General features: G+C 35.2%; 2 protein-coding genes and 1 long non-coding RNA gene across 5 annotated transcripts in view; 2 read left to right on the top strand and 1 right to left on the bottom strand.

The window, feature by feature from the left end:
- The window catches only part of LOC309475383, a 308,063-nt gene extending 299,901 nt beyond the window's left edge, over window positions 1-8,162 (top strand). The window contains exon 3 of the long non-coding RNA XR_014197628.1: window positions 7,570-8,162. This is a non-coding gene — a long non-coding RNA (uncharacterized lncRNA). The remainder of the gene's footprint in view (window positions 1-7,569) is intronic.
- The window catches only part of armc9 (armadillo repeat containing 9), a 43,540-nt gene extending 23,847 nt beyond the window's left edge, over window positions 1-19,693 (bottom strand). For 2 of the 3 annotated variants that reach the window (XM_082138108.1, XM_082138107.1), the window contains exons 1-18: window positions 19,540-19,693; window positions 19,040-19,125; window positions 18,824-18,949; window positions 17,691-17,861; window positions 17,273-17,428; window positions 16,946-17,038; window positions 14,948-14,972; window positions 13,809-13,966; window positions 13,604-13,702; window positions 9,627-9,662; window positions 8,204-8,238; window positions 6,788-6,899; window positions 6,134-6,226; window positions 4,883-4,973; window positions 3,174-3,297; window positions 1,489-1,628; window positions 1,269-1,345; window positions 262-336 (exon numbers count right to left, since the gene is read on the bottom strand). In XM_082138108.1, coding sequence (XP_081994234.1) covers window positions 262-336; window positions 1,269-1,345; window positions 1,489-1,628; window positions 3,174-3,297; window positions 4,883-4,973; window positions 6,134-6,226; window positions 6,788-6,899; window positions 8,204-8,238; window positions 9,627-9,662; window positions 13,604-13,702; window positions 13,809-13,966; window positions 14,948-14,972; window positions 16,946-17,038; window positions 17,273-17,428; window positions 17,691-17,861; window positions 18,824-18,949; window positions 19,040-19,114 — 1,686 coding nt within the window. In that variant the 5' untranslated portion in view covers window positions 19,115-19,125; window positions 19,540-19,693. The remainder of the gene's footprint in view (window positions 1-261; window positions 337-1,268; window positions 1,346-1,488; window positions 1,629-3,173; window positions 3,298-4,882; window positions 4,974-6,133; window positions 6,227-6,787; window positions 6,900-8,203; window positions 8,239-9,626; window positions 9,663-13,603; window positions 13,703-13,808; window positions 13,967-14,947; window positions 14,973-16,945; window positions 17,039-17,272; window positions 17,429-17,690; window positions 17,862-18,823; window positions 18,950-19,039; window positions 19,126-19,539) is intronic. The other variant, XM_082138109.1, reaches the window with a different exon arrangement.
- A 428-nt stretch (window positions 19,694-20,121) lies between these two features.
- On the top strand, window positions 20,122-23,962 carry polr2h (RNA polymerase II, I and III subunit H). The gene is made up of 6 exons (XM_082139961.1): window positions 20,122-20,259; window positions 20,424-20,523; window positions 21,438-21,521; window positions 23,002-23,095; window positions 23,388-23,471; window positions 23,574-23,962. Exons 2-6 carry the CDS (start codon window positions 20,451-20,453, stop codon window positions 23,689-23,691), a joined length of 453 nt encoding a protein of 150 aa, XP_081996087.1. The 5' UTR covers window positions 20,122-20,259; window positions 20,424-20,450; the 3' UTR covers window positions 23,692-23,962.
- Window positions 23,963-24,258: the final 296 nt, after the last annotated feature.

Raw genomic sequence — 24,258 nt, 5'->3', positions numbered from 1 at the left:
GTGAAAAAAACTTTTCTGATTGGTGGATTTCACTTAAGGATAATGGGTAGTGTAGTTTTTCACCAGGAATTTAACTATCAAACATTATTATTTTATTTTTTTTCTTCCTTACTTGTGACGTCTACATGGGCACACATCACTGTTTAACTCTGAAAGGTTTGAATGTTATCGCTAAAGTAATGATAATGAATGGGATTTTTATGATTGGAGTCTAGGCTATATTGCCCAGGATTTGTGAATGAACAGTGATTAAACACGTACCATCTGTTTCGCTTCCTCTCGTATCTCTGGCATGGACAGGATGCTGTATAAAGCTCCATTCACATAGTAGCGAATCTATATTTACACACAAGAAAACAAATATGCAAATGGACATTTTAAACTTTGGCATCTCAAAAAACAAATAAAGCTTGAAACGAGTTTTGTTCACAATTTCACAATTATGACACATAACTGATGAACATTTGCACTGTCATTCAACTGGTTTGGATCAACTAAACTGAGCTGAAAATTAATGAAACTCCTGTCTTCTGTAGAGCATAACTGAGGAATTTTGAGACATTTCCACTAATTTTCCTGTTTATTACTGTAAAGCTGCTTCGAAACTATTAGTATTGTATAAAACACTATGACTTTACTTATAAATTGTGCCTATTTTCTATTTAAATGGGTGAACTGGACTGGATATTAAAGGAAAATCAATTACTTTTATTTTTATATATTACTTGATATTTTATTATTCTACTGTATTTATTACACAATGAGTCAAAAATGTTGTAAAAAATAAATAAAAGTATAGAATATATATTATATACAGTATGTTTGAACCACAGCTAATGTTGAATCAACTACAAATACAATATATTTTGTTGTAACACATTTATATATATTATGTAACACAATATTGTTTTGTTTTTTGCTCAGTTTAATAGTTTATTATTAATAGTTATTCAATTAATACTATTAAGTTTCAATATTGCAATGAATTTTTGAGGCCGGTGAGCGAATTCATTTCTGAATATAATATAAAGTGTAGGCTTGAGTCTCCACTTCTAAAGTTTCAAAAAGGGAGTGAATAGTTCATGGTACACTTGCAAGACAAACTGTTTTTAATCCAAAGTTGACAAAAGCCCTCTTATTTGAGAACAGGTTGACGTAAAAAGGACTAAGCTGATTTACGCCTTCAGGTTCAGTAATCACGAAGGCTGTAAGGGGAGAGCAAGCACAAATAACACGCCTTGATAGCGGATGAGCAATTAGCATTGCACCTCATGGTTCTCATGTCCCAGGAGCTCCGTCAGCACTTTCAGGACGTGCTTGGCCTCCTCCGCACACTTTTCCTTTCCTGAAACATGAGCGGCATAAAGTAAACATCGATTTGCTAAAATAAGCAATGCAAATAAAAGTCTGAACAAAGGATGATTGACGCACAATAGACTGGTTTATACGCATCTTGATGTCTTTGCTATGGTCATTGATTAATGTCACCTTTAGTGCGCAGGCAGAGGTTCATGAGGAGGGAGATGGTGTATTCAAGGGTGTAGTCGGAGAGACAGTCGGAGTCGTGGAGCTCTTTGACCAACCAGCCAATCAGACCATCTCTGATCATAGCAGACTGTTGCGCTCGCCTGCTCACAGCAGAACATACACACACACACTGAGCAGCTTTTAGGCTTTTAATATGATATATAATAAATAATAACATATACTTTTGTAAAGACCCCATGAAATCAATTTGTTTATTTTTTGCAAATTGCGGAAAATAAAGTTTATATATCGCAATTCGGACTTTCATATCAGATTTCATATCTTGCAAATTACATTTTTGTTCATAACTCACAATTCAACTTTTTTTTTTTCTCAGAATTGCGTGCTATAATCTCAAAATTGCAAGAAACAAGGCAGAATTGTGAGATATAACTTTGCAATTAAAAAAGGTAATTGGAACTTTTTGTGTCACAATTCGGACTTTTCTCCCAATTGACCGTTTGCAAAGACCCTTTAGCCTAGTTACTGTTGCTATGTCTGAGACCAGCCACGCCGCTCTCACGCCACACATCATGTTCTCACGCAGTGAACAATACATCACGGAGCAGAGAGGACACTGGCAACACGCTGACAGACAGGACAGACCAGGTTACTTCTGATATGAAACAAAGTCTCAACTTTCAAATCTGGTCGTTTTTTTAAGAAATTTGAACAATAAATAATGTCTTGTGGCTCCCTTATTGTGTCTGACAGATCGCTGTAGAGCCTCAGTGAAAGCTGCTCGTGAACCGATCATCTCTTCCTTCTAGTTCATTTATAGCATCAAATAAACATGAATGAACATCGGAAGGAATGTTGTTTTAACCGCGGAAAGACATCAGTACACTCAAGTACACAGTACACAGTTCAAGACCACCGACGTTAATCTACTAACTCTCCAGACTGCTTTGTCGGACAAAATGGCGGATTCAGCGGATTATGATTGGTCAGATTGCCTGTCAATCAAACTCCCTGCCAAGGGTGAGCTGTGAGTATCTCACAATTTGGACTTTATACCTGGCGATGGCAAGTTTCTCGCAATTCTGACTTTTTCTCTCGCAATTAGGAGTTTATACCTCACTTTATAACCCAATCATGACTTTTTTCTTAGAATTGTGAGATATAAACTCGCAACTGCAAGAAAAAAGTCAGAATTGTGATATAAAAAGTCGCAATTACGTGTTTTTTTTTGCGGCGGAAACAAGCTTCAAAGATTAGTTTACGTCACAGCCATGAACCTACTAGCTAGTTTTTTGCAGGTCGTATTGTTCCAGAAATGTTTTTGATTGGACAAAAACATGGAATCATTACTATTTGTTTGAAATGTTTCTTTGGTTACACTGTGTCCCTGTAAAAGTGTAATTATACAATTATTACTGGGTAACAGTAATTAACTACAAGTGCTTACTATAGGGTTAGGGTTGGATAAGGGTTTTGTTTACGGTTAGTTGCATGTAATTATGCCTAATTTATAGTGATTACTGCAGTAAATACATGTCACGTGTAACAAGGACACATTACAATAAAGTTTTACCGTAAATAAAAGTACATTTTAAACTTTGCACTTTGAACATTTTTAAAAGAGAGAAACAACTGAAAACATATTAGACTGAGTCTATTTGCTTTATATTAACAGAGTGACATACCTGAGGCTGAGTTTCTGCAGCGCCGCAAGCACGTTTTCTCGAGTTACAGACTCTTTCTCTTCAGTCTTCAGACAGTCAAGCAGAATCCTCAGTAAAGAGGGTATCTGAGACAGGTACATGCGCCCTGGGAGTGCAACAAGACCACAATAAACACGTTTCAGAACTTAAGACAGAGCTGTATATACAGTTTATACAATTGCCATGGTAAATATGTAGAACCAAAAATTTTGAGAATTGAGAACCAGAAATTAATACAAATTTTACTTTAATCTGTTTGGGCCACGGCCAAAAAAAACATACTTGTGGGAAAAAAGGTAAATTTTTTACTGTCAATAGTGATATTCATCAACACAAGAATGTAGAGTAGCGATCAAAGCAACAAATCTGCGTGACTAACTTGTACACAGAGAATTCTAGCGTGTGATTCCCAATTATGTGCATTCCTACATTTAGCCTGTGGAAATTTGACCAAACAACAGTAAATGTGACCATACCTTAAAAAGGTATTCTCAAAATGGGCTTTCAATAAAGCTTGGCTGCCTATGCGGTAGATTGGCGAAACAAAAAACTGAAATCGTGCTACATGACTAGAGAAAACAGAAAAACAGTCTTCCCTTTTGCCAAATAGGTAATAGACACCCATAATGCACTGGGCATGTTGTTGTCCAAGACCACTTCTAGTCTGCTCCTATTGGCTACGCTTGACCAGAGTCAAATATTGGCTTGCTTGAGTAGGAAATACTTCTTAGCAAACTTTTAGTCACAATAATGTTAAGTATAATAATGAACGTTTTCATATTGTTCTATTTTTTACCATAACGCAGTTTATTTTCAGTGATAAATCTACTTTTACAATAAGTGTTCTGTTAATATTCTGTCAAATCAACTGTCTGTGGGCGGGGATTCAAAAATGAGGAAGTATAATCTGTAGTCAAGTGTCTACTAGACTTTTGCTGACAAATAAAAGTGAAATTTTTAGGTCCAGGTCACACGGAGAACGAGTAAACGTTGTTCATTTACATTGACTACCAACATTGTAACAGTACAAAGCGGATTGAAAATTGGCGAAGTTACACTTTAAGTTCGAAAAATGGCAGAAAAAAGTTGGAAATAAAAATCCACAAACTAAAAATGATTCAGGGGCAGATTTTTGATTCTAGCCCAAACTAGAGCCCGTCTATGGAGAGCCTGGCCACTCCCTATCAAGTCCTATTGTACCGAATTTTGGTTGTAGTTCCACCAGAGTTCCACTGGGGGCGATCGCCCATGAGTGCAAAATGAATGGGAGTCTATAGAGCTAGACGGCTAAATTTGTCTCTTTCACCCGATTGCCGTTGAGAAATCTCAGATTTAATTGTAGGTTTTGCAAGTTCAACATGGGTTATAGGTCGAAAGTTGAATGAACGAGTACTTATGTCCTTTCGATTTCTTACAGGTTGAGTTATTGTTGCCCATAACACGCTAGCATTCTGCTAATGAACGCTGATTGGTCAGTGAAGGACTGATTACGACCAGAGATACCGCTTGATGGCATCGTATGGCATAGAGTGGAAGTTCTCCCCTTTTTAGACATTTAGGTACATAACAACTTTGCTTATTATAGCGCCACCTAGAGCGATGTAGGGATGTGTGTGTTTATGATTGGTGGGTCCTTGTTTGCTTAACTGCTTTAAGGACCAAAAACACACAAAAAAATTGTTTTCACTTACCATCACACAATGAGGCAAAGGCATTGATGAGTCTGGCCATATACTGTCTGACAATCTCATTTTTGGATTTTATTAGATGAAGAACAGTTTTCTGCAAAGTAAACACAACGATTATGTAAAAGGTTACTCTCGGTACAATGTGTTGTCTGCAAAGGACAGTTTAATTTATTCTGGATTCTAGTAACATGAGATATTATCTTCCAGCCTGCACAAAGACCGAAAGACAGCTGACTAGACTGTCCCACAAGGAACTTGATGACAATGACTGGAAATTAGTCAAGTCACATTAACTGCTGAAACCTGATCATCCACATTTATCATAAATACCTGAGATGACCCATTTTAGAAGAATTTGAATTGTCAGTTTCATAACTCTCCTCATCGTGAACTGCCAAATGCAATCACGTATCAAAATTTATGTTTTCAATCGAAATGCACTTTGATACATTGGACTGATATAAAAGGGGTCGATTTTCAAAACTGATTTTGCACACTATCCAGGGATGCACCGATATGAACATTTTGGCCGATACCGATAACCGATTATTCTTTATATTCGAAAGCCGATAACCGATATATTGGCCGATAAATCGAAATCCAAATTATTATATAATTTTTGAGAGCCTGAATACAAAAACAAAAGTCTCACCCTTAAAATCCATGTCCCAAACACACAATTATAATGTTCTCATGATAATTTTATGTAGCCTATATGACAGACTTGAAGTGAATCCAATCATATTTCAAGCACTTCAAAAACATCATGTTGAAAAGTTCACATCTGAAGTGTCTCCACTGAAGGAAATAATACATTATTTATTTATCAGCTTTAATATATCGGCCTAATTTTCTTATTGGGCCGATAACGATAACATTACAATTTACATTTATCGGCCGATATCGATTTTTGGTGGCCGATATATCGTGCATCTCTAATACTATCCTAATATATAGTCCATATAGAGAATGGGCTAAACATGTTTTTATGTGGAACTCTGTTTAATTATAGTAACATGACAGAAAGAGAGATGTTCGACATTGAACATTGATAAGCATACAAAACTAAATCTTTGCGTATTTGCATTACAGGAGGTTAAGTGTTGGAAACAATGTGTCAAAATAGCTAAATACACGATATCAGCGCCCCAATAAATGATGTTATTTTAAATATTATCTTAGAATTGCTAAATTATCCAACATTGTCCATACAATACACAAAAAACGGTTGTTAGTTGGGAGTTTGTTAAGTACCTGTTCGGTACTGTACCGCTCCAGAAGATCATTGCTGATGAAGGCCTGTAGAATTGTGTCTCTTTGCTCACCATGAAGAGATCGAGTCAACCTCTGCCGACCAATGGAAAATTACAAGAAAATTGGCATGTGATGCGAATGCATATTGCATAGGACAGAAAATACCTCAAAGAAACAACAAAATATCAGTTTGGCCATGCACACACTGCAGTGGTTCTTAGCATGTTTCTATGCGATTGCTCAGGGATTTTCAGTGGATGTCAAAAGATCCCACTCTCCGAAATCTTTATTATTTTTTTGGGTTTGAGCAACACTAACAGTGATCCTTGACTTAGAGAACACCTCTAACTGTAGTAATTCTGATGTTGTGGCAGAAACTATGGGATGCATCAGGACCGATTATGGTTGGGTGTCGTTGGAATTTTAACGATTCCGATTTTATCGATTCCTAATTTCGATTCCAATAAGGTAAAAAAAAAATTAATTAGATATAATTCATATTTATTCTAAGTCTTATTGCAAAACAAGAGTCTTGAATGGTTTAAAGTCATATTCAAATGTACACAAAGGAATCGAATTACAATTGAAGTGGTAATTTTTTAACGTATCCGATTCCCGCCAGCAAAAGTGCTGACGTTTTTTGTTCTGAGTTACCCAGCGCAAAGCTTGAAGCAGCAACGCCTTCAGTCGATCTGATCCGCTCACGAGGTCTTTCTTCAGCTTTTCGTAGTCAAGCGAAGGCAGCAGCGGCACGTCTTTGGGCCTCCTGAGAGCAGGAAATAAAAAGATGACAAATCGGCACATGAGATCTTGCTCTTCAGGTTTCGGCTGGAAATTCTATGGTGTAAAAAAAAAGTAGATCATGTTTCCAAGGTCTGGTCGGATTGCATTTACAAAATTACATTTAAATGACTTGGAAAGTACAAGATGCCAAAGTTAATAAGCTGGTTGAGATACTATTTTAATCAATTTAAAACATTTAAAGAATGAGTGTCTGTAAAGACTGTCTAGAATGCAAATATTGTATCGACAGCTGTAGATTTTGACATATAATATCAAATATGTAATATTAATAATACAGCTAAATATATGTATATATACAGTACAGGCCAAACGTTTGGACACATTACTATTTTTAATGTTTCTTCTGCTCATCAAGCCTGCATTTATTTAATCAAAAATACAGAAAAAAATTTTATATTGTGAAATATTATTACAATTTAAAAGAATTGGTTTTCAATTTATTATACTTTAAATTATCATTTATTTCCGTGATGCAAAGCTGAATTTTCAGGATCATTACTCCAGTCTATCACATGATCCTTTAGAAATCATTCTAATATGATGATTCATTATCAAAGTTGGAAACAGTTCTGCTGCTTAATATTTTTTCATAACCTGTGATACTTTTGTAGGATACTTTGATGAATAAAAAGAAAAAAGAAAAAAAAAAGAAGCAAATGTTTTAAAAATAGAAATCTTTTGTAACAACAATATACACTACTGGTCAGTCATTTTTTTTCTTTCTTTTTTTGAAATAAATCAATACTTTTATTCAGCAAGGATGTGTTAAATTGAAAAAAAAAAAATATATATATATTATTAGAAAATAGACAATTTTATTTTGAATAAATGCAGTTCTTTTTAACCTTTTATTCATCAAATATATTAGTCAGCAGAACTGTGTCCAACACTCATAATAAATCAGAATATTAGAATGATTTCTAAAGGATCATGTGATAGACTGGAGTAATGATCCTGAAAATTCAGCTTTGATCACGGAAATAAATGATAATTTAAAGTATAATAAATTGAAAACCAATTATTTTAAATTGTAATAATATATTCACAATATTACATTTTTTTTTTTCTGTATATTTGATCAAATAAATGCAGGCTTGATGAGCAGAAGAAACTTCTTTCAAAAACATTAAAAATAGTAATGTGTCCAAACTTTTGGCCTGTACTGCATATCAAGTTATCAAATGTTTAGCAGATATACCCTCGATTACTCCCGAAACCACGGTCCACCAATCTTTTTATCAATCTCAAAGTAAAAAAACAACTTACTGAGGTGCGACAGATGCCCGCAGCAGTGAGGAGGCCTAAATCAAGAAGAAAAAATAATAATTTGTTGATACATCGGCTTGCAAATAAAAACAAAATGCCTGTGTGTGTGTGTGTTAGTAAACTTTTCACTAGTTAGCTCAACGTGAGTATTCAGTAATAAACTAGCATGCGTTTTACAACAGTTGCGGCCGCATGCAGTACGGGTTGGGAGCGGGGGTTACGAGTACATGCAGTGAATGACCTGAAACAAATAAATGACCGGTCCACAAAGCTGGAAGGTTCGAGGACGGTGGCGTTAGTGAAAGGAATTCCCCGAGATCATTATAGCGCTGCACCTGCGGGATCTAATTTCCAACAGAGCAAATTCTGGCATCTTAAGGATGCAATTAGACTCTTTCCCATGGGGGAGGGATACACCGAAACCCAGGAGAGGGTGGATCCAGTGAGCATTATTTGGAGAATAAGGACTGATATCTAAGATATTCAGGTACATGAGGACCTTTCCCTGTCAAATGTAAACATCCTTCCCAGAAGGGCTGTTCTTATCGTGCAAGTTTGACTTCAAACTGGTTTGAGGAGAACATTCCGGATAGCCAGAGTTATTCATGCGAACATTCCTAAGTTTGGCAAATCTTAAGTGTTTGCTTAGGATATTTGCCAGTCGCTCTTGCGTATGTGGATTTCACAATGAGGGTTTACACATAATGAGCCTATCCTGGTGGAGGGAAGTCTCTTTTGCTCACCGAGGCTGCATTTATTTGTTAAAAATACAGTATAATCAGTGACATTGTGAAAAATTAGTACAATTTAAAATAACTATTCGGATATGTCTTTATTACTATCACTGTTTTTTTTTAAGGTAATAAGACTTGTTTTCAGAGAATGTTGAATTTTTGTTTTCAGAGAATGTTGAATTGTTGTTGGCATATATCTTATTTTTGGTGTATTTATTTTTTCCTCCTTCCTCCTTCAACATAATCCGGTGACTCATGTTTCTGAAGCACAAAACCTGGCACTGTTAACAAGCATAGGTGAGCATGAGATTTGTTTATCTGATGCCTGGAAGACAGAGATAATATCAAAAGGGAAAAGGAAATATTTTCATTATATGACCTGCAATAACTCTGGGGAACTAGAGACAAATAAGTGAAACAAAAATACTAAGCAGTCTTCAAAGTATTCAGTATTATGTGCTTCCTTTGAGATTCAGCAACAATGTACATGCCTGTCGGACAAAGTGGATCATTCTTAGACTGAGCAAGAATGCACGTCCCATGACACTAAGGCGGTCTTAATGGGAACTAGATGAACTAGAAGGCTTTGGGACGAAATACAAAGGAGGAAGAAGACAGGCAGGGCTAATGGTTACGCAGGCAAGACCAGGACGGCAGGAAGTACGACGATGAAACACTCAGCAACTTACATATCCATCATCATAAGGGCTCATAGAGTAATATCCCTTCATGAACAGATGGTCAGACACACACAAACAAACACAGGAAGATATGATTGAGGACACACTAGCTCCAAAAGCAAGTCAATCATCAAACATTTTAGGGAATGTCAGATTATCCAGTCAATATGCGATTCTTGAGAGGCTCGGAATGTGAAAAATGTCAGGTTTTCAATATCACAAATACTCATCACATACGTTATGTAACACTTTAGTTGCTTTATGTTAATAAATCATGATAAAAGCTAAAAAATTATAATAATAAAAAAATTTATAATAAACTATATCCATAAAAGCAATACATTAAAAAAGCTCCAATTAGTGTACCTTTAAAGTTGTGTCACATTAGTAAACTTTCAGTGAAATGTCGCCGGCCAAAAGGGTTCACTGTCCATTTTTGAAAGTGTAGCGATGTATTAAACATAAATTACCATTATTCTCAATGGTAATTCATTACTGTAATAATATGAAAAAGCTTTAAATGTGCATTAATTGAAGTGACAAATACTACCACAATCTATAACTCTAAAAATTGTATTCGCATTACGGTAATGAGAATTCGATTTCCATGCATTACGGTAATGACAATTTGTAAGTAAATGTGCTTAATTGTTTCGAATATAGTCACAATACAAAAGTCATAATAGTTTTAGAATAAGCTTATTTATTTTAGTTACAATATTTTTTATTATATCTTTATTTTGATTTTGGGGTAATACACCAAATATGAATCACACTGTCTGAACACACTAGCGAAATTTCATTTGCGAATCTGTGCGTGGAAATCTTTCATTTGGATTACTATTGAATTGACTGGATTTCGTCAGCGAAAATTCACCGAACAGCGTAAATGTGAACACAGAACGTGCTTTTAAAAATAAAATTTAAAATGTTTTATATAAATGTAAGAAACAGGGGTAGTGGAATGAAAGGTACATATTTTAGAACACCATGTCAAGGAAAACATGAAAAATCAATTTGCACTTAAAATTAAGCTTATTTTAGCATTATTAAGATTTTTACAATTGTTAATCATTATCTTTATGATGATCAAGCACATTTTCTTCCAAATTGGTCATTACTGTAATGCATAAAAACCTATTCTCATTACTGTAATGTGATGACAAAAATTACAAATGACATATTCTGGTAGTGTTCGCCACATTCATTTATGCTGATTTCTCACCATTGAAAAAAATATAAAATATCAAACATAACATTTCTGGATGCATTATGGTAATGAGAATGGATTTATTTTTTTAAACAAAAGACGTGAGGAACAACGGTCAAACACATTTGACTAGTGCATGTTTACATAGAAAAATGATGGAAAAGCATGGGGGGGGGGAGGGGGGGCATAGAAAAATGATGGAAAAGCATGGGGGGGGGAGGGGGGGGCATATCACATATAAATAAATAAAAACTAGTTATGTGTGTAAATTCATAACTGTGGTGATTGAGTGAGTTGCAGAAGGTATGTCATGACGGACATGATTTAAAATTTCTCGGTTCATGTGCTCTCAACAAAATTGTATTTTGCATTTGTAACTACTTTCATGACAATTAAGCATTTTTAGTTGTGCCGTCCAATTATTATTAACGTGTAAAATAAAAAGATAAAACATTACCATAATGCATCCAGACATTTTATTTTTGAGACTATTTTGTATTCTCAGTGTTGATTCAGTACTGTATGGAAAATAATATTTTTATTTTAACTTAAAGTGGCTAATATTACCACAATCACTTTTATGTGATTTTTATGCATTACGGTAATGACAATTTGTAAGGAAAATATGTGCTTAAATATCATCAATATAATCTCACAATGCAAAAGTCATAATAGTTTTAGAATTAGCTGATTTTGGGTACAATATGATTTATTATACCTTTATTTTGAATTTGGGGTGAATTTAAGTAATTAAAGAAGTAGTTCACTTTAAAATGAAAATTCGCCCATGATTTACTCACCCTCAAGCCATCCTATCTGTGTATGACTTTCTTCTTTCAGATGAATACAATCGGAGTTATATTAATAAACACCCTGACGCTTCCTAGCTTTATAATGGCAGTGAATTGAAACCATCAGATTGAAGCTCAAAAAAGTGCATCTATCCATGATAAAAGTGCATCTATCCATGATAAAAGTGTGTCTATCCATCATAAAAGTGAATCTATCCATCAAAAAAGTGTATCTATCCATCAAAAAGTGCATCTATCCATCAAAAAGTGCATCTATCCATCATAAAAGTGCATCTATCCATCATAAAAGTGCATCTATCCATCATAAAAGTGCATCTATCCATCAAAAAAGTGCATCTATCCATGAAAAAAGTGCATCTATCCATCATAAAAGTGCATCTATCCATCAAAAAAGTGAATCTATCCATCAAAAAAGTGCATCTATCCATCATAAGTGCATCTATCCATCATAAAAGTGCATCTATCATCATGAAAGTGCATCCATCCATCATAAAAGTGCATCCATCCATCATAAAAGTGCATCCATCCATGATAAAAGTGCATCTATCCATGATAAAAGTGCATCCATCCATCATAAAAGTGCATCCATCCATGATAAAAGTGCATCTATCCATGATAAAAGTGCATCCATCCATCATAAGTGCATCTATCCATGATAAAAGTGCATCCATCCATCATAAAAGCTCATCCATCCATCATAAAAGTGCATCTATCCATGATAAAAGTGCATCCATCCATCATAAAAGTGCATCTATACATGATAAAAGTGCATCTATCCATCATAAAAGTGCATCCATCCATCATAAGTGCATCTATCCATGATAAAAGTGCATCCATCCATCATAAAAGCTCATCCATCCATCATAAAAGTGCATCTATCCATGATAAAAGTGCATCCATCCATCATACAAGTGCATCTATCCATCATAAAAGTGCTCCACACGGCTCCGGAGGGTTGATAAAGGCCTTCTGAAGCAAAGCGATGAGTTTGTGTAAAAAAAAAAAAAAACATATTTAACACTAACAAAGTAAAATTCTAGCTTCCGGCCAAACTAACATATACACAGTGAGTCTACTTGCGCCTAATGCGCAACTTACGCAACTTGTGATGTCAGAAGTAGTGTAGTGCGTCATGGCGTAGTGTAAATATCAGCAGTACGTCGCATTACTCACGTAAGTTGTGCTCTGCACTTAGGGCAAATCCATATGTTTGTTTGGCTGGAAGCTAGTTATTTTATTTTATAAAGTTTTAAATATGAATATTTTTCTTACACAAACTCATCGTTTTGCTTCACAGGACATTTATTAACCCCCCGGAGCCGTGTGGAGCACTTTTATGATGGATAGATGCACTTTTATGATGGATAGATGCACTTTTATGATGGATAGATGCACTTTTATGATGGATAGATGCACTTTTATGATGGATAGATGCACTTTTTTCATGGATAGATGCACTTTTATGATGGATAGATGCACTTTTCTCATGGATAGATGCACTTTTATGGTGGATAGATGCACTTTTATGGTGGATAGATGTACTTTTTTTCATGGATAGATGCACTTTTATGATGGATAGATGCACTTTTATGATGGATAGATGCACTTTTATGAGCTTCAATCTGATGGTTGCAATTCACTGCCATTATAAAGCTCGGAAGTGTCCGGGAGTTTTTTAATATAACTCCGATTATATTGTCTGAAAGAAGAAAGTCTCATACACCAAGGATGGCTTGAGGGTGAGTAAATCATGGGCGAATTTTCATTTTAAAGTGAACTACTCCTTTACGTATTATGTAGAAAGAGTCATTTGCTTGAAAAACAAATTGGATTTGGGTGCAGTGTGAACAAAGCCTAATATTTGCAATAGTTTTTATCCAACATTCTGGTATCCAAATGCATATAAAATTGTATTCCCATCTAGGATTCATAAAAGCACAGAAACAGTGAACGCAGAGACTCACAGTGCCGGGTCTGGTGAAGTCTACACTCTGAGCAGTGCTCTGTCTCATGTGACTGTTGAAGAGCTGCATACACACACCCTGCAGGTACTCTGGGGAGATCTGCAAAACATCAACCACATTCCCTTGAGCGTTTTAGCTTTGTCATGTGCAATAATCAGACTTTTTTTGAATTGTGGGCGTAATGTGGGCCTTGATGTTTGCTTGCCATCTTTCCACGGACTGTGGCCTCCAGTGAATCCACCAGCTCGGCCGTGATGCAGATGAGGTTGTGATGGTCGGCCTGCAGCTTAGCGAATCTCCTCAGGTAGATGGTGGCCTTCCTTTCTGCCTCGGTCACATGGAGCTGCATTTGCTGAATCACTTCTGGATGACAAAAAACAAAAAGTCAAATCAGGGGTTGGTGTGCATGAACGAGGCAAAAGACTCACATCAGGACAGAAAGTTAACAATTTCTGGGTATAACACTGCATTTTAACCTAAATTAACACTAAAACAGCTAAATAAAACCAGTACTATTGACAAAAATCTACATATTTGTATTATTATATTATATTTAGTGCTGCAATTAATCACATCTAACATAAAAGTTTGTAAAAATGTGTGTAGAAACAAACACAGACACTCACACACACATTAACAAACCTTTATGTTAGATGCGATTAATCACGATTAATCGATTTGACAGAACTAATTATATTATATTATAATATTAGGTAACACTTTATTTTACAGTGTCTTTGTTATATGTTACATGTACTTATGCAACTAACCCTCAACCAAATCCTAATCCTACCCTAACCCTATAGTAAACACATGTAGTTAATAAATATTACTGAGTACTTAAATGTATAACTACACTGTAACAATGACACCTTAAAATAAAGTGTAACCTAATATTATATTATATTATAAAAATTGTAATTACTTCCCTCATCATGATTTACAATGCGACTGGAGATTCAGGATTAAAACTACTATATGCTTCCCTCACCTTGTGGCCAATGAATTACTTATAACAGTCATTTGTGATACTAGATAAAGATTTTGTAAAAATCTTAATTAAAATAAAAAAAAATTAATAAAACAAATCCAATATCATTTATATCATGTTAATCAAATAGAAAATATTGTAAAAAATATATATATATTTTTAAAAAATCTAGTTTTCCTGACAGGTGCAATTTAATTTGCACAGAAAAATAGAAACAATCCCATTATTAGGGACAAAAATATGCCAAGTTTAATTAAGTAATTAATTAAATATTATATTAGAATTTAGCCTATTTTGGGCTCTACCAACAATACTACAGAACAAAATCTAGGAACTGCTTCAGAATAACTCACCTTTGTTGCCTTTTCCACCATCGTTCTGGTTTCTTTGTGTTAAGGAGTCATGTCAACAAGTCATTTTTCATTTTGATGGATTCATGTCAGCAATTTTCCTTTCCCTTAAACACCGTCAGTTTGCTCATTAAACATCATTCTGATGACTTGTTTTCACAATCCACAGCCCATTGTTCTGACACAACACCAGAACATGTGCATTTTACGACTATATACAATACACTTGCACAATGTTTAATGATTATGCAATCATAATCCTCAAGCTTTCCTATATTACGAAAGAGGTTCAGCCATCCATAGCTGAGGTAGACAATGTATTGTTTATTGTAAAGCAGCTTTGGTTGATATCATACATTCATTCAAAGGTGCATCTTTCAGCTGCTCTTAAACAATTACTAATTAAATGCTCACGGCTATTTCAGGTTTCGGGTAAACTATTTAAGGGGGATGATGTGTCATAACATTACCTGTTTCAAAGGCATTTATCACTTTTAATATGGCTTATAATTAGGTTCAGTGATTTAAACATTCCAGTAATTGTTTTCTTTATTGCTTTACAGTAAAAGGAAATACTACACACTGCCAATACTGCATTTTGCTCTGCTTAATATCTTTATGGAATCTGTGATACATTTTTTTTCTGAATTCTTTGATGAATAGAAAGTTCAAAACAACAGCATTTATTTATAAAAAAAAAAAAAAAAAAAAAAGTGTAACATTATAAATGTGTTTACTGTCATTTAAACGGCAGTTTATATACTCTATTAAAAATTATTAGAATAATTTGGGTTATTGAAACAGCATTTTATGACACTTCTTAAGTAATTATTAGTATATGTACGTTTTAAGTGAGATTAAGGTTATTAGTCATATTTAGTGCAAAATTCCCGTGCAAAATCAGTTTTTGTGTGTGTTTTTAGTAATTGTTGGTTCGGTGTGTTTGAGTGCTCATTGTTACAATTACACAGCAAAAGCTCAGTGACATTTGTATTTGTGCATGGTAGAAAGCAATAACGTAAAGCGCACCAGAATAAAATATAATATTCAGAACTTGTAGCTGACTTACAGATTCAGGTAACACCCACAAATGAATAAGCACGCCACAGTGAACTCAGAAAAAAACGCTACGCTTGAGCAAACAGTTTGTGAATAGGCTACTACAAATGATGGCCGTGAATAAAATATAATATTCAGAAGTAAACAGTGTAGCTGACTTAATGTTTAGCTGACAGAGTGTTTATGTCAGAATGTTTATTTTTAAACCACAACCTTCTAAGTGCTTCTTTTACCGATATATTTACCGATATATTTTCCATTTCTAATCCAAACAACATCAAACTTGGCACTGCACTTACTCGTGCCCGTAGCGAGACACCTGTCAAGTTTGAAATCCATCGGACTAACGGTTCAAGAGATATGCGAATAACACACACACACACACACACACACACACACACACACACACACACACACACACACACACACACACACACACACACACACACACACACACACACACACACACACACACACACACACACACACACACACACACGTTTCTGTAATTTATAGATAGATAAGTAGTCTAGAACACATTTATTCAATAAAATGGTAAGTCCTCAAGTCGCCATGTTAAGATCACATGACCAGCAGAATACTGATTTATCTTCATATTACCTTTATTATCAGATACCTTTGTGCATTTAACACTACTGTTGAGTTAACCTGTAAAACACTGTTAAATGTATCTTTAAACCGTCCACAATCTACAACACTTCTGCTTTCTTCTGCTTTCCACATACAGAAGCAGTTGGCATGAGATTAGAAAAGGGACATTTGATAACGTTCAATGAGTCAATAAAAGTTAAACATTTTCATTGAGAAACCTACTGAATGTAATTATTACCCAGGATTAATTAAAACTACTTCCTCTAAGTTCCTCTCACTGGACAAAGGTGTGTATATACAGTATATATAAATGGTGGAAAAAAAGGATACATATAAAGTCAAGAGCCTCGGTTTCTTTGACGCTTTCAGAGTCACTGAGAGAAACTTCTCCAGCCTTTCTCTCAACTCTGGCATCCAGGAATCCTGTGATCAAGTAGAGAATATATGGTTTCTCTACTTGAAGCAAGTGCTCAGTGTAACTGATGTGTGCCACACATAAATATATGAATTTCTCAATATGCTAGTATGATGCACCTATAAGACTGTATCTCGTATCCTAAGTTTTCAAAGCAATTTTTTGCAGTGACTTTTAATCAGCTGGTGTTTTGGTGATTGTTAGTGTGTGTGTGTGTGTGTGTGTGTGTGTGTGTGTTGCACCTGAAAGAGCTCTTGGAAGGACGGGTGCACCGTGGGATTGGGCACAAACGGCAGGGCGTAGAAGGGCAGGAATTCAGTGGTCTGGCTCAGCGCCGCCCCTCTGGTCTCCAGGTACTGTTTAAAATGTGTGATCCTGTTCTCAAACTCTCCTTTATCCTGCATTACACAGTTATGTTTTCACATTAAACTGTATTGTATTATATTACATTTGACTGAAAGCCAATACAGTGTCTATTAAATATTGATTTAAATCACGCATTTGACTGAACGAGAGGTTTGCTTGAATATGTTATTTTATGGGGACATCTGTTGGTCGAACAGAGTACATGCATCGTATATTTACCTGTGTCAATACAGTCATTTCATTTAAAAGTAATAGGTCATTTTATTAGCATTACCAGAGATAAAGTGCACTTACGTGACTTCCTACAGGAGACTTCAGTGGGTATATTGTAAAATGAATATGTAAGTAGAATTCCAGTCTCTGTGCCGCTGGATCACAATCCCGAATCTCTGGAGGAATGTTTTTAGCCCACAGCTCAGAGAATACCTTATAGTCTCCATCATTAAAGGAGCTGAGGAAATCATCCTATAGGAAAGAGAAGGAAAAAAAAAGTTATCAAATAATGAACTTTATTTATAAAAAAAATTAAAATAATCAGTTGTTTTCCCCTTTTTAATCTTTTAAAATTCACAAATACTAAGCATTTTGGTAATGAAAAAAAAAAAAAACGAAAAAAAAAAGATGTTCTCTGATCACTAAGTAAACATATTTAAATGAATTATATTTCGTTTGAAACTCTTATTCTTTTAGGAAAAAAAAATGTCTTTGTAAAATGCTTGACCGGTAATGACATCAGCGATGCAGCTTCAAGTTTGAAGGTTTTAAGTTTAAATGTTTCAAACTTAAAACATTTAAACTTAAAACCTTCAAATAGTTTTAAGTTTTATAAGCTAGAATTTTTTAGAAACAGACAGATAGACAGACAGACAGACAGACAGACAGACAGACAGACAGACAGATAGATAGATAGATAGATAGATAGATGACAGACAGATAGATAACAGATGGACAGACATATGACAGACAGACAGACAGACAGATAGATAGATAGATAGATAGATAGACAGACAGACAGACAGACAGACAGACAGACAGATAGATAGATAGATAGATAGATAGATAGATAGATAGATAGATAGATGACAGACAGATAGATAACAGATGGACAGACATATGACAGACAGACAGACAGACAGACAGACAGATAGATAGACAGACAGACAGACAGACAGACAGACAGACAGACAGACAGACAGATAGATAGACAGACAGACAGACAGACAGACAGATAGATAGATAGATAGATAGATGACAGACAGATAGATAACAGATGGACAGACATATGACAGACAGACAGACAAATAGATAGATAGATAGATAGATAGATAGATAGATAGATAGTTTATAATAAGATAATAAGGCAAGTTAATCTAGAACACACTGCCGATGAGCATGTGTTGTGTGTGTGTGAGATCAGGAACTCTCACATGAGTGATGCTGGTTCTGGAGTCTCGGCGTGTCGCTCCGGAGCTTTTGAGGGCAGGTTTTCCTTTGCGTTTGATTTCCTTTTCAAACACTCTCGCAGTCTCTTCAAACTCGCCAAACTTCAGATACTGTAAACCGTTACGTCATTTGTCATTATATGTCCATATTTGTGAAATATTACTTAAATAAATAAACTGATAAAAGTGCTGTAAGCCCACCTCATTGATCATCGACAGAAGATCACTTTCACTTGCCAGATTCTCACCCATCTTTTCAGATTTTCTGGAGCTCATTGATCCACAATCTAAAACAACAAAGTACCATAAACTTTAATAATACTGGAATACAGAGAAGAGCATAAAGAAAATATTACATCTCAAGACGAAGATGTCACTGCTAAATACTAAATAATACTTGTATATAGTATAATAAACAGCTTTTTGCTGGCTAGGCTGTGTGTAATCTCTGAGAAAACCGACACAAAACAAACAAAATACATAATTTGCTTTACAAATAAGTCACTTGAGAACTATTTTCCTATCTTCAGTCCAAGGCTAAACAAATAAATAAACCGAATATATATGCTGCTGAAAACACTACACATATGTTTAGGCATATAATATTGAGCAGAATACACATATATAACGTATAACCCATACAGTTACGTTAGCTAGCTTGTTTGATAGCCAGTTTACAGTCTGAGTATAACAGAACTCACCTCATTAAGAATATTTTACTGTACAACCGTCGCTCAACATATCTGATGTGTTTTATGTCAAATCTGTCGGGAAATATATAGTATTAAAGATGATTTCCGCGGGATAAACAGAAGCTGTTTGGCTAACCGTGGCAGTAACCATGAGGAAGACGCTTTCTCCTAACAACCGCAACGAAACTACGGTTGCCGGAAATCAGTGTCGTAAAACAAATTGTAGTTTTACGTGAGATAAAATGTAGTCTTTTGTATTTTTCTCGATGATCCATTTGGCTTGAGAGGTTTTTTTTTTGTTTTTTTTTAATAAATGAAAATTATTGGTTTGTTTCTTTGAGAATGGATTTATTATAATCAACATTGGCATGATTTAAAAACATATATATTTTATGTCGTGCAAGCCTTCTAAAAATAAGTTATATTTATATATTCTTATTTATGTATTACTTTTCCTATTTATGTAAATATATATTTGTATTACTACGACTGTGTAATTTACTACGACGGTGGAATATTTATATTTTAGATCAAAGTAAAATGATATTTAATCGTAGTAAATCGCTCCATGAACCGGATGCAGTAGTAAGTCACGTGGCCGGAGGTGAAGCACATTGTTTCGCGGCATGTTTCATATTTGTGTTGAATGAGAAGAGAGTTGTTTATTTATACAGTTATTCTCTCACACTTTTAACTGGAACGATATCACGCACACTATATCTGGAGAAAGTATGTCATATTTGCAGAAAAGCGTTTATTTAAAACGCTATGTATAATGTACTTGATACTAACGAGAGTGTTAGTATGAGGATTTATGAAACATCGACATGCAATACATTCATATTTTACAGAGTCACGTGTTAAATATTGCCCTCCTTGTTTTGTTTGACCAGGATAATACATCGCCAGTTTGAGGACAGATGGCTGGGATTCTGTTTGAGGACATCTTTGATGTGAAGGATATTGATCCGGATGGGAAAAAGTTTGACAGAGGTGAGAATATGAAATTAATGTTTACTACTTTAAATAAGAAATGCCATTTTTCTTTCGTTTTTTTACCCCCAATATCCATTATTAAGGTAGTATTTTTATAATAAACTAGTATTTACTTAACACTGGCGGCCAAAAGTTTGGAATAATCAAGTTTTTATCAATTCAGTGTATCCTTATTGAGTAATATTTCACAATATTGCTGTTTTTACCATATTTTTGAGCAAATAAATGCAGCCTCGGTGAGCAGAAGAGACTTTATTCACAAATATAAAAAAATCTTAATTATTCCAAAATTTTGACAGTGAGTGTAACTATAAAAAAAATGCATTAATTAATTAAAATAAAAATTATTTTAGTTTATTTGTTAATGTTTTTAATGTAAATTCTCTCTTATGTAAATGCTACATTAATAATTGATACTGAACATTCAACATTAAAACAAAAAGTTTAAAATGAAGTACAAATAAATAACAAGAAAATAAAAATATTACCTAATATTTATTGTAATGTAAATGCTACTCTAATAATGGATATTGGGAAGACGACAATTACATAAAAACATATCATGCTCTATAATACTGCCATATCCACTACAGAAGACCTTCCATGCCAGAACAATATTTGGTTTATTTACTTTATTTCGATGGTCTATTTTAGACACTCTTCTGACTATAAGTAACTTTGCAACTACATGTCCACTAACTCTCATTAGAGTATTAATAGACTACTCACACTATTAACCCGAACCTAATACTCTACTGATACGCAAATGACTGCTAGTTGACATGTAGTTGCAAAGTTACTGAAGAATCAATGTCTAAAGTACTTTTAAATCAAACTCAGTGTTGTCCAAATACACCGGCAGTCTATAACATCAAAATATTAAAAAATCATATTTGTTTTGTTGTTATTAGTATCTCGTCTTCACTGTGAAAGTGAGTCTTTCAAAATGGACCTGATCCTTGATGTGAACATCCAGATTTATCCTGTCGATCTCGGTAAGTCATTGATGTTCAGTTGTCATATATATATATATATATATTGTAAGGTTACAATTAACAACAGAGCCCAAATGATTAATTCAGTTGCTATTTATTTTTAGATCTAATAAACACACACATAAAATACTTTACTATAAGGCAGGTTTTGCATCATCTCCTAAATATAATTCTAAAAGTTAAATTTCTGAAATATAATCATTTACACAGTGGCTCGCACATCTCAGACAGCGCACAAGTGAATTGACTTCACTTTCAAGTTTTGTGCTTGGACACATTTACACAAAAATGATGTCAACATGCCCATCTTGGTGAGTATCCTAGCAGACATTACGTGAAAGTCGAGAAAGACAACGCATGTGTAACAGTGTCAGTGTACTGGATCCGTGCATCAGGTCTTAAAGGTGTCATATTAATGCCCGCTTTCACAAGATGTATTATAAATCATGATGTGTCTGTCTCATTTCAGCTCAAAATGCCCCCCAGATCATTTATTAGAGCTTGTCAAATTTGTCCCATTTTGGGTGTGAGGAAAATCATGCCGTTTTTGTGTGTGTCCCTTTAAATGCAAATGAGCTGCTGCTCCGCCTCCGTTCAGAAGAGGGCGGAGCCTTTACACAATAACAAAACACACGAATAATCTCAGAAATAACCAGTAGCGAGTGCAGCCTTACGGAGAGACTCAGGAACAGGTTCAACTTTTAGATGGACATGCATATAGTTTTTGATTCATCTCATCGACTTCCATGTTTAACTTTTACACAAGTTGACACAGTTCCCTGAGGTCTAAATAAGACAACTGTGACATTTTTCTGTGGTCCAATAGTGTTCAGTGCTCGACTGTGCAGCAACGACTGAGCAGTTTCATGCTTTGCTTTGGAAACGTGCAGATTACGGGGCGTAATATTATAAGATGATGCCTTTACTACGTCAGAAGGGGAGCAAAATCTGATCGGCTTATTTTTTGACATGCTTGCAGAGAAAGGCTTACCAAAACAAAGTTACTTGGTTGTCACTTTTCACGCTTTCTGGGTCGGTAGAAGCACCCGGGACCCGATTAAAGCACTTAAACACGGAAAAAGTCCGATTTTCATGATATGTCATCTTTAAAGTGACAGTAGCCTAATATTCCTGCTGTCTTGTCTGATGTATCAAACAACATCAGAAGACAAGGATATCACTTAAAGCTAAATAGCTTTTGTAACTGCAATTAATCTTTAATTTATACAGTTACATAAATGTTATTTTACATTTGATCTCTTTATTCAAACTAATGTTGGACCCACCAGAAAAACACTGTTTATTTTATTTGTGTCTTTGCTCTATTGTATTTATTGGTGCTGTTGCCTGTGGTTTGGACATTTGAACCGTACCGAAACCGTGACCCTAAAAGAAACCGTGACCCTGAAACCGCGATACAAACCGAACTGTGAGTAATTTGACCCATTACACCCCTAATATATACGTCCCCTTTTCTCAGGTGACAAGTTCAGATTGGTGATCGCCAGCACACTGTATGAGGACGGGACGCCGGACGACGGCGAATACAACCCTCAAGATGACAGACCGTCTAGGTAATCATGTGGTTATGATATTACATATGTAACTAAAAAAGTCAGTAAATCAACATTTATAAACTACAATATGAAAAGTCTCTCTTCCCCTGTTGTGACGGATATCCCAGTGAAACGGCACATGAACAAGAACAGATGTGGGCGGGGCTTGATTTTGTCTTTGGGGAATTGATTGGATGGTGGTGGTTTGCTATTGGTGGATCTGATGTGATTGACAGGTTGCCTTAACACACATTCACATAGAAAACTGTTATTATAATGATAATATGTGGTGTTTGTTGTTCCTTTGCAGGGCTGATCAGTTTGATTATGTCATGTATGGAAAGGTGTATAGGATTGAAGGTGATGAGACCTCCACAGAAGCGGCCACACGACTGTGAGTGCTCTGCTCTAATGCTGGCTTTAATGGGACGTTTCTCATTGTGAATGCAGTAAATGAATAATGTGTGTGTGTGTGTGTGTGTGTGTGTGTGCACAGATCGGCGTACGTGTCTTACGGGGGTCTGCTGATGCGGCTTCAGGGAGATGCCAATAACCTGCATGGATTTGAGGTGGACTCCAGGGTTTATCTGCTGATGAAGAAACTTGCTTTCTGAAGGGCTTCCCATCGCATTTCCTGATCCGCCGGGATTCTCACTTTTCAGGACTGAGGAGACGACTTTTTTTTTTTTTTTTTAACACGACGTTCTTTGATGAGAGACTGATATTGCTGATAATATCTGGAAACTGTGGCCTGTGGGAAATTTACGTAGAAAACATTTTGGTTATATGTTCAAAACATCTGATGAACTGTTTTCTCATTCCATGTGTTGGCCAAACGTTTTAATCCAATCCCTATTGAATCACATTAAGATACATATAACATTTTGTACCTTTGTTTTTTTTTTTTTTTTTTTAACTGTTTATCAGTAAATGAGAAATTGTCTAAAAACGTCTGAAGAACTGCATCCTGGGCCTTGAGAATGGAATGACGTCCCGACACAGAAAGAAATGCAGTTTAATGTAATTTAAAGGGGGGAAAAAAAGCGCCAGTGTGCGGCACAGTTTGCACTGAGAGGCTCGTAATGGAAATCATAAGACAGAAGTTTCAGTCAGATGAGGGGCTGAATAACATATTTAACCCTTGGGTGTCTGTATACAGTGGCAAGAAAGAGAATTTCACA

The sequence above is a fragment of the Leuciscus leuciscus genome (assembly GCF_965113295.1).
Source record: "Leuciscus leuciscus genome assembly, chromosome: 15".
Taxonomy (NCBI): domain Eukaryota; kingdom Metazoa; phylum Chordata; class Actinopteri; order Cypriniformes; family Leuciscidae; genus Leuciscus; species Leuciscus leuciscus.
This window is presented reverse-complemented; position numbering and strand designations above follow the sequence as displayed.

What these genes read in the sequence shown, in the direction of transcription:
- polr2h (XM_082139961.1), top strand. Translation starts at nt 20,451, where the DNA reads ATGGCTGGGATTCTGTTTGAGGACATCTTTGATGTGAAGGATATTGAT. An exon ending in GATTTATCCTGTCGATCTCG is followed by an intron (nt 21,522 to 23,001) that starts GTAAGTCATTGA and finishes CCCTTTTCTCAG; the next exon opens with GTGACAAGTTCAGATTGGTG. An exon ending in CAAGATGACAGACCGTCTAG is followed by an intron (nt 23,096 to 23,387) that starts GTAATCATGTGG and finishes GTTCCTTTGCAG; the next exon opens with GGCTGATCAGTTTGATTATG.